At 43.2% G+C, this 10,981-nt stretch overlaps 1 protein-coding gene across 1 annotated transcript; it reads left to right on the top strand.

Moving 5' to 3' along the window:
• Positions 1 to 1,118: 1,118 nt before the first annotated feature.
• LOC134949801 (hemicentin-2-like) lies at positions 1,119 to 10,005 on the top strand. Its single transcript, XM_063938527.1, has 9 exons — positions 1,119 to 1,145; positions 3,991 to 4,108; positions 4,386 to 4,547; positions 4,764 to 4,877; positions 6,888 to 7,087; positions 7,412 to 7,493; positions 8,854 to 8,985; positions 9,128 to 9,271; positions 9,887 to 10,005. The coding sequence occupies exons 1-9, from the start codon at positions 1,119 to 1,121 to the stop codon at positions 10,003 to 10,005; spliced, it is 1,098 nt and encodes a 365-aa protein (XP_063794597.1).
• Positions 10,006 to 10,981: the final 976 nt, after the last annotated feature.

Genomic DNA, 10,981 nt, shown 5'->3' on the forward strand with positions numbered 1-10,981 from the left:
ATTAGTTACTAATAATATTTCACTAGTATACATCGATACTTCAAAAATAGGGGAATAGGGAGGGGGCAAGGACAGACAGCAGATAGGCCATACTTGGCAGGCAAGAAGGGGGTTAGGGGTATGCAGTGCTGTGCGTAAGGTATTACTAGTGGCTCCCCTATTTGCCACAGTACCAGTCACCTGCTCACCCCTGCAACACCGAGCATGATAACGATGATTAGATAGATGGTTATAGATAGAAAAGGTAGATAGATAAGGTAAGATAACTGTTCATAGATAAGAGTAGAAGTTTGATTTTATATATATATATATATATATATATATATATAGATAATATAGATTGTAATTAGATAAGATTAAAGTCAAGATAAGATAGATATATAGATAAGATAGATTGTAAATATATAATAGTAGAGTTAAGATAAGATCATTATCATGCCCGACGCTGCACCTTTGTCTTTTCTAAGTATCATTGTCTGCCAGGAACATATTATCACTCTTCTATGTTTTTCCAGGTGGGCATTCTCCATGACGCAACACGTGAGGGGAACATCAAGCAAGCTACATCCATGCCTATTGTGAGGCCACATTGACTCCAAACTACTCATGCCAACGATCAAAAGTGAACCACAGCAGAAGAAGACCCAGGACAGGTAATTAATGATTATTAATTACTGATAATATTTCACTGGTATACATCGATACTTCAAAAATAGGGGAATAGGGAGGGGGCAAGGACAGACAGCAGATAGGCCATACTGGGGATCAAGGAAGAGGATTAGGGGTATGTAGTGCTCTGCGTCAAGTATTAGTAGTTGCACCCCAAACCGCTACAGCACCATTCAACTGCTCACCATTGCATCACCGAGCATGATATCGATGATTAGATACATAAGATAAGATGACTTTAAATAGATAAGAGTAGACTTAAAATAAGATAGATAGATAGATAGATAGATAGATAGATAGATAGATAGATAGATAGATAGATAGATAGATAGATAGATAGATAGATAGATAAGATTGTAATTAGATAAGATTACCGTTAAGATAAGATAGATATATAGATAAGATAGATTGTAAATATATAATAGTATAGTTAAGATAAGATCATTATCATGCCCGACGTTGCACCTTTGTCTTTTGTAAGTATCATTGTCTGCCAGGAACATATTATCACTCTTCTATGTTTTTCCAGGTGGGCATTCTCCATGACGCAAAACGTGATGGGAACGTCAAGCAAGCTACATCCCTGCCTATTGCGAGGCCACCTTGACTCCAAACTTCTCGTGCCAACGATCAAAAGTGAACCACAGCAGAAGAAGACCCAGGACAGGTAATTAATGATTATTAATTACTGATAATATTTCACTGGTATACATCGATACTTCAAAAATAGGGGAATAGGGAGGGGGCAAGGACAGACAGCAGATAGGCCATACTGGGGATCAAGGAAGAGGATTAGGGGTATGTAGTGCTCTGCGTCAAGTATTAGTAGTTGCACCCCAAACCGCTACAGCACCATTCAACTGCTCACCATTGCATCACCGAGCATGATATCGATGATTAGATACATAAGATAAGATGACTTTAAATAGATAAGAGTAGAGTTAAGATAAGATAGATAGATAGATAGATAGATAGATAGATAAGATTGTAATTAGATAAGCTTAAAGTTAAGATAAGATAGATATATAGATAAGATAGATGCCCCCACAGTGCCAGATCCACAAATGCCCCCACAGAGCCAGATCCACAAATGCCCCACAGTGCCAGGTATACAAATGCCCCCACAGTGCCAGCCAATTGCCCCCACAGTGCCAGGTATACAAATGCCCCCACAGTGCCAGGTAAACAATTGCCCCCACAGTGCCAGCCAATTGCCCCCACAGCAGTACTGCAGCTGCTTACCGCTGCTGCTGCTGCTCCTCCGGCTGTGATGGGACTGAGGCTGTCAGGAGCTCAGAGCGCGCCAGCGCGGCTATGTCTGGCGGCGTGTAGTGGACTTCAAACCAGCCGCCAGTTCGTGAGCAAATCAGAGCTCGCGGACCAGCAGCGGTGGCTCCTGATTGGCTGCCGGTCCGCGAGCTCTGATTGGCTCACGAACTGACAGCTGGTTTGAAGTCCGCTACACGCCGCCAGACATAGTCGCGCTGGCGCTCTCTCCTCTCCTGACAGATGAGACACGCTGCCGCCGGACTGAGCGGCAGCGTGTCTCAGTGAGCGCTGGAACGGCCCACGTGGCCATCGGCCCTTCTTGCATTTGCCAGAAGTATAAAAGAAAACCAAGAGAGCGCTAGTTCACATTTGATGTGGATTTTTTATTTATATTAAATGAAAAAACAATGTCTAAAACAATTGTACTTATTGCCGGCCGACAAAAACACTCTTATCACATAAAAAAACAATAATTCTAAAACAGGATAACTCCCCTATTTTTTTTTTTTTTTTTTTTAAACAATATGCATGAATCTATGAGTAGACTATCTATGTTCCAATAAGTGAATACTTCACAATTTATCCATGGACTATAAATGTATTCGATTGAACATGGATACAATATAGGTTATATATTTTGAGCAAAAAGATCTCTCCAGAGATCTGGAGAGATCTTTTTGCTCAAAATATATAACCTATATTGTATCCATGTTCAATCGAATACATTTATAGTCCATGGATAAATTGTGAAGTATTCACTTATTGGAACATAGATAGTCTACTCATAGATTCATGCATATTGTTTTAAAAAAAAAAAAATAGGGGAGTTATCCTGTTTTAGAATTATTGTTTTTTTTATGTGATAAGAGTGTTTTTGTCGGCCGGCAATAAGTACAATTGTTTTAGACATTGTTTTTTCATTTAATATAAATAAAAAATCCACATCAAATGTGAACTAGCGCTCTCTTGGTTTTCTTTTATTGTTCTTTATACTAGGGGCGTTTATACCAATAGCCCCTTAGAGAGCAGCTGTACAACATTTTATAAATCACAGCGCCAGGTTTTTGGTCTTATTTGCCAGAAGTGCCAGATGGCCAGTCCGGCCCTGATGCTGCCACATTTTTTGAGAAATTATTTCCCGTACCATAGAGACCTTTTTTTTCTATTCTTTTGCACGTCATTATATTCACCCTCTTGCTGCTGTTCATTGTGAAATGATTGATGGACCCAAAGAGGATCAATTTAACTTGGAATGCAGACATTCCCACTGTAGTTCTAATCCATTCGTTAATGAGTTATTGGCATTCTTATTTAATTAATACTACTTTTAACCTTTGTGGATCTCAATGTTAAAGCACAGTGCTACAGCTTTTTGGCAAACGATGGTGGAATTTACGAAGTGGAATAAAGGCTGATATTTATAGCACATATCTGACCAGCTCCTTTCCATAAGTCTCACAGACCAATGAGGAGGAAAAACATGACATTTCATAGTAGCCACCTTCCCTCCTCACATCATGGCATTGATTCCATCACATTACAGCCTTGACCTTCCTTGAACAACAGGTCACTATCCTTAATTCCTCATGGTTTGACCATTCTGAAAATGTGATTGGCTACAGGCTGTTCTGTCTCCACCCACTTAAATGCTAGGGCCATATGGGAAAACAGATGATCATCGAATGCACTAAATTACTCTAGTCTTAACCATTCAGAACGTAACAACAGCATTTACACCGGAGAAATGCATCTTTCGGCCTTCATATGTGACTTTTACATGTATTCATTTTTGCTGTATGTAAAACTAGAGTCCCCCAATGGCAATTTGTTTTGTTAATGACGATATTCAATACTGCTACTGTATTGGTGTGATTTATGGAGATTATATGGTCATTGCAAGCTTCTATTATATTGGTTCATATTGAGAACCCTCTCATAATAAGATATAGCAAATTCATAACAATATTCTATGCCCTTATGCTATATTAAATACCTATCATAAAATAAAGTGTGATTATGATCTAAACATTTTAAAACCCATATTCATTTTAGTCATCTTCTTTATCCAAACAGATCCATTCAGTGCAAGTGACTGAAGCAGACAGCTATGTCTGTGTCGCAGAGAATCCAGCGGGATTTGCAGAGAGACTCTTAACCCTAAATGTGCATGGTGAGAACAATAATGTAGATATTGTATGGGCATGTGAGCAGAGCAAATTATAATGACAGCAGTGAGGCTCGAACCCAGGCCCACTGTCTTTTATAGCTATCGTTATTTGGACCACATTTCCCTGTATTAAAGTAGAGATGACTGCCATTTACAAATCAGTGACTGATAGGGTTTGAGGAGACTATTTCTGTGGCCTCTGTAAGAGTTGCCTGTAAGTGATGTGTAGAGCTCACTCTACTAAAGATCTGAATTATAAGCTTTGTCCTCTCGTTTTTAGTTCCGCCCAGAATATTCGGTGCAACATCTGAAAATGTCAGCGCTGTTCTTCACAGCTCATTATCTCTGGTGTGCGATGTCCAGTCACATCCCTCTCCTGATGTTACCTGGTACAAGGATGGGCAGATCATACAACCTGGCAGGGGGTTACTTGTAATGCCAGGTACAATGTATTATTTTCTTCATGTGTAACACAATGAAACATGATCTGTGTCTATATTCTGGGTACGCTCCTGTTATCCAGTTCCCTTTAAGCATATGTTTGATGCCCACTTTACTTCCATGGCATGTGCCAGTAAGCGTCCAAGCTTGAGCAACTAATTTATCGTGGTTCTACTGTTCTGCTTTGGTTCTGATCTCACAATCTATTGTTCTTCAGGTGGGCAAGTACTGCAGATTGCTCGAGTACAGCTCTCCAACCAGGGAACATACATGTGCAAAGTGAAGAACCCAGCAGGATCTGCTGAAAAACAGGTTCATCTCACAGTTTATGGTAAGAAAAAGAATTCTGTGCTGCCGTCATGTTGCTGTCGGGGCTGGTGACCACTAGGAGGCAGACATCACTCCTCCCCAAGGATATTGTCCTGTCCTGCAGGTTGTTAAGCAATAGATTATGGTTTGATATATGAAGCATCAGTGGTGCCAGAGGGGAGTGGGGGGAATTGAGTACTCTTTACTCCAGGCTCAGGCTTGTTGAAGGGGCCCGTGGGGTCCTGGGTTTCACTGGCCCTCCCTTCCCTGTTGCAGACACTTCGGGCAGGGAGAGAGAGGACTGACTGCTGCAGCCCAGGACACGGCACATGTAGCTGCGTGCCGGTCTGGGGAGAGAAGCAGCTGCAGAAGCACTTAGCGATGGAAAGTGCATTGAGGCTTGCCTCACTGAAGGTTCAGGTTTTGGCTGTCTACATCTTTTTTTTCAATGGAAATTGGCTTCCCTTCCTTAAGTTTAAATCTGTCTTCAGGCAGTGGCATGTCCAACTATATTATGTTCCACTGGTGGTGCCTGAGACCTTAATTTGGTTTACTCTGCATTGAAGAAGTTGAGCCTTTTGATTCCGTGGACTTCAAGTATTTTCTGAATCTGACTTATGTTGGGTATACACTAGGCCGATGGATCAGCCGTCCAGCTGACCTATCTGATGATCAGTAAGTGTATACACACTTACTGACCATCGGCCCAATGTGTTGTGCCTGACATCACAACTGGGCGGGATTTACATGTGTCCACCCAGCTCTAATGTCTGTCACCGGCAGCCTCTGCAGCAAGTGTACGTACACACAGCACGATGCGCCGATAAACCAATCATCAGCTGTCCTGCAGGACCGATGCAACATGTCTGTTCAATTGAACGCGCGATATATCGGCCAGTGTGTACCCAGCATTAATCTCCACATTTTTTTTCATAATGGGAGCAGGGGCAGCCAACACAAGGAGGTCATCCTGTACAACCAATCAGAGGATTAGGGAGTGCAATATATTCTGCACCACATGCTGTCTCTCATTTTGCTTTGGGTCTCCAGGTGTGTGGGGAGAGGAGGGTTAGGTTTAGGCACAATCTGGGGGAGGTTAGGGTTAGGCTAAGGGAACGGAGGGTTAAGGTTAGGGGGTAGGGGAGAGGGGATTGCATACTTACCTCGTCCCTGTCGAAATTTTAAAGACCGGGATGCCGGCGTACATATTGTGGCCGCCGGCATCCCGTGTGCCGGTCACACATACTGAACCCATGGTAGAATATTGGAGCAAGTAAGGGGCACGTGGTGGCATATTGGCATGATTGATATAGGCATGCTAAGATCGTCTTAGGGCTGTTTTTTATATAATTGAAGTCACTGTAAAAAGTGGGAGCCAGCAGTGTAGTATATCAGAGTATATCAGAGTGCCCATCACTGATGTAGGGTATCTTATGTGGCAGGAATTGTAAGAGAGCAATGACCTTCTTTTCGGTAAATTCTTTTATCTGTTTGTAGAGCTTTGAGCTCGGCAAGTTAATTGTAATTTGTGCCTTACTCTAGTACCAATGAATGCCCTCTATACCCCAGGGTATACCAGTGTCACCCAAATGGATTCAGAGGAATAGATTTTATGGGACGTACAATTATTCTTTTTTGACAGTTTCAAGGCCTGTGTCTCAGGCATTTGAGCGGATTCGGCTTAAGTCATGTTACTGGCATCTAGTGAACTGGTCTCAGGAATTGGGACTCGCAATATGGCTTACACCACTGTATAGAAGATTGGTGATAGACAAACAATCCAGGCAGAAATTCTAAACATATACCCATCTCTGTGACCCCTGCCTACTTTGTCTCTAAATTGCTAGTACTGGTTTGGAACCATAGTGCTTAGCAGTGTTTAACTCTTTTGCATGGAGAGTCACTAGATCCAGAACAGACGGCAGCTGTACGGCCGTGCCTAGCTCAGTGAACCTACAGTATATGTAACAAGCTTGTATCGAATTGCACCGTGTTTTAAAGTAAAAACTGATACAAGAATTTGCTTATCTAGTCCCACCCAGTATAAAAGAACCGCCCAGCGGGAACAAAGAGGCTGTTCTTGGTCTTGGAGGGACCCTTACATTAGTGTGTGAGACTGATGCTGTACCAGAGCGAACCGTCACCTGGTATAAGAATGGGCAACCCTTCACAGTCAGCAGTAGCGTCTCATTCCGGAAGAACAGGCAGAGACTGGAAGTTCGGGATGTGCAGGTAATGGCCTGTTTATTTTATGGAGTTTTGCATATGCTAGTTAGACACCTATCCTACCATGTACTCCTGCTGCCCACTCCCAATGTTATCGGAACACAGCCATGGGTCCTGAAGTCCGGGCAGTCGGGAGAAGGAAAGGAAAACGCTGTTGGATCCAATCCACACAAGTTGTACAAGAAGTTAGAATGGTGGTGAGAGGGGATGGACTTTGGCTAATGGACGGACTGTGGCTAATAATATAAGATGGAAAGTCACAGCTCACGTTCTTCCTTCATTTGTCATTGACTGTTTTATGGTTGAACTTTCTGGCTGTTTATTTCACAGGCATCCGATAAGGGGCTGTACACCTGCAAAATGGCCAACGTAGCAGGAGAGGATGAACTGACCTACACCGTGATTATACAGCGTGAGTCTCTGCAGTAATGTGTACCGTACCAGTGCAGGAATTCATTTATAGTGTGCCGTTGTTGTCATCAAGACTTTGTTGCTGTCTCTTTAAACTTGTATAGATGAAAAAAACTTGGTAATATGGGTTGCAGTGGATATATCAGTGACCGGGCCTGTTGTCACTGATGTTGGCCAGACTGTGACCTCTATAGCCTGTAGCCAAATTTTCACTCACTGTTCATGCATTGGCTGCAGTTGGGCTCCTAAGGGTTGCCAGCAGCCATAACCTTTCCAGGAGCAGGAAAGCAGGACCTAAGAAGAAGTCTAGAAGTTCTGTTTCTATAGCAGGACATAAGTAGTATCACCTGCCTATGGCCCTCATTCCGAGTTGATCGCTCGCTAGCTATTTTTAGCAGCTGTGCAAACGCATAGTCGCCGCCCACGGGGGAGAGTATTTTTGCTTTGCAAGTGTGCGAAAGCCTGTGCAGGCGATCGGTACAAAAACATTTTGTGCAGAACAAGACCAGCCCTGTAGTTACTTATCCTGTGCGATTAATCCAGCGCCGGAGGTCCCGGAATTGACGTCAGACACCCGCCCTGCAAACGCCTGGACACACCTGCGTTTCCCCTACCAGTCCCAGAAAATGGTCAGTTGGCACCCATAAACGCCTTCTTCCTGTCAATCTCCTTGCAATCGGCTGTGCGAATGGAATCTTCGCTAGATCCAGTGCACAGCAGTGATGCTCTTTGTACCCGTACGTCACGCGTGCGCATTGTGGCGCATGCGCAGTTTACCCATTTTTTTTAACTGATCGCTGCGCTGCGAAAATCAGCAGCGAGCGATCCACTCGGAATGATCCCCTATATTCTGTGTATGGCGAGAAAGGAAAGAATAGAGTTATCTGATAAGCATGTGCGATTGGTGTGTCATTAATATGTGCTGTGTACCTGATTCATGTCTATTTAAAGAGTTTGCAGTCATATCAGTATGGTATCCATGTGTATGTCGTGAGACATATGGTTATCTATGTGATGTAATTATTATATATGGGTTATATATGACATATGCATAGGTGAGTTGTTCTATCAATGTGACAGTGTGTGTTTTTCTTTAAAGTGTATGTGACTGCAGGACATGCTGGACATGTGATGTGTATATGGGGATTATAAAATGGAGGTTTGGGGTGGTTTAGGTGGAGGTTGGCAGGGTAAGCAGGGGCCTATAGCTATTCAGATTTAATCACACACCAATAATGAGACTAAAAGATAAGGATTGGCACATTGCAGAGCTTCTAAATTCATTTTAAGGATTACTTGTGTAGAATTGATGGACCCATTAGTTATTTTCTAACAATATCTGACCATTACTCTTCCTCTAGTGCCTGCATCCATCCTCCATCCACAGAATGAGACCATCCAGTTGACTATCGGTAGTTCCATATTCCTCTCATGTGAGGCTCAAGGCTATCCTCCTCCAAAGATCACTTGGTTGAAAGATGGGGAACCTCTAGGTAACTATTTATGTTGTATTTGTTTTTTTCTTTTCAGTTTCTGGTTTTCCTACACTAGTTTATTACCTATCAGCTGCCTTTCCTATAAAACAAATCCATGGAGTGCACAATAAATGTATTCACACAATTGTGTTGCTTGCAGAGCATTCCAGTGAGCGGGGACTTATCATAAGAGGAAGCCGACTGCAAATCAACAGACCGCAGCAGTCGCACACGGGGCTGTACAGCTCCATAGCGCAGAACCACCTGGCTGAGGTTCACAAGGACTTCCTTCTGCTGATACAGGGTATTTGGCTAATGCGGACCTGAATACACGACTCATGTTGGTTTTAAGACGTCAATGAACTCTGAGCACAGATCATATTCCTTGATGAACACATTCAGATACTTTGTTGTTTTTTTTGCAGTGGCTCCGAGAATCCTTGGTCAGAAATACCCAGCGAGCGGAGCATCCATCTGAAACGGGAGGTGACACTGGAGTGTAAACCTGAAGGGACTCCCCCTCCCCAAATCTTATGGATAAAGGATGGAAAGCCCCTAGAATTATCCTCGGGGCCAAACATCTGGTAATACTATATAGAACTTCATCTTTATATTTGTTGATCCTCTCTAACAGCAGTTCTCAACCTAGCGTTCGAGTATCGTTAAGGATACATGCTGTGACGTTCAGGGGTATGCCAAAATATGTAATGGCGGGGTGCGGTGGGGTAGGCTTGACCATCGACCGATGTTAGATGGTTTTGCCATTGATGGAGGAGATCCAGTGGTTCTCCACTATCGATGGCACAAAACCCCCAATGTTTTGTTTGTTTTTGTTTTATCTTAGTGCTGGGACATGGAGCTTAGCTCCGCCTCCAATGATCCCCATAAGCCATGCCCCCATACTCTTATTGGTCTGCAGCCCAGTTAGTAAAAGAACAGGGATTACCATTGGTGGATGAAACCATTGATGGTTCTGCTGTGAACGGTTTTATACCATCAATATTAACCAACGATGGTACCATCGATGGTGAACGTTGATGGTTAACCCAACGATGACCATCCCCAGGTGGAGTGCATCCAGGGGTTACTTAGACACATACAGCATACCCTCCAACATTTTCCACGTAAAAATCGGTACAAATCCGAAAAGGGGGCGTGGCCACGGGTAACACCCCTTTTCCGATACGTTAAATGGAAGTTTGGAGAGCCAAAAATCGGTACAGACCATTAAAAAAATGTACTGTAGCTGCCAAAAAGGTGCAGTTGGAGGGTATGATACAGTAGATTTATATTTACTAAACAGCGGGTTCTCAAAGCAGCTGACTATCGGTGGCTCTGACCCCTGGTTTTAAAACCACAATAGCTGTAAGTGCAAAAGCAGCCTAATATAGTATCTATTACTAGTATCGGTTTCAAGTTCACAGAGAATTGTCGTTTTGAAAATCTGCTGTTTAGTAAATAAACACAGTAAGGAAAACTGTGTCCCAGGGATCTCTGCCCCCGTGCACCACATCAGGACCCTTATAACAGGCAGGTAATTGCAGTGACATGATCAGTGGTGTTTCCTGCATACAAGAGATCATCTGGATTTAGGCCCTCATTCCGAGTTGCTCGCTTGCTAGCTACTTTTAGCAGAAATGCAAACACAAAGCTGCTGCCCTCTGGGAATGTATCTTAGCTTAGCAGAATTGTGAAAGATTAGCAATTGCTAACGAAAGATTAGCAATTGCTAACGAAAGATTAGCAATTCTGCTATAAGTATTTACTTGCAGTTTCTGAGTAACTCCAGACCTACTCCTAGATTGCGATCACCTCAGTCCGTTTAGTTCCTGTTTTGACGTCACAAACACGCCCAGCGTCCGACCAGCCACTCCTCCGTTTCTCCAGCCACTCCTGCGTTTTTACCTGGCACGCCTTCGTTTTTTAGCACACTCCCTGAAAACGGCCAGTTTCCGCCAAGAAACACCCACTTCCTGTCAATCAGCAGAGCGATTGTAAAGCTTAGTTCGCCCGT

The sequence above is a fragment of the Pseudophryne corroboree genome, chromosome 8 (assembly GCF_028390025.1).
Source record: "Pseudophryne corroboree isolate aPseCor3 chromosome 8, aPseCor3.hap2, whole genome shotgun sequence".
In the NCBI taxonomy this organism is placed as follows: domain Eukaryota; kingdom Metazoa; phylum Chordata; class Amphibia; order Anura; family Myobatrachidae; genus Pseudophryne; species Pseudophryne corroboree.

Coding starts and splice junctions, on each gene's coding strand:
- LOC134949801 (XM_063938527.1), top strand. CDS start 1,119: ATGCCCGACGTTGCACCTTTGTCTTTT. Junction 4,548..4,763: donor GGGGTTACTTGTAATGCCAG/GTACAATGTATT, acceptor ATTGTTCTTCAG/GTGGGCAAGTACTGCAGATT. Junction 7,088..7,411: donor TGGAAGTTCGGGATGTGCAG/GTAATGGCCTGT, acceptor TTTATTTCACAG/GCATCCGATAAGGGGCTGTA.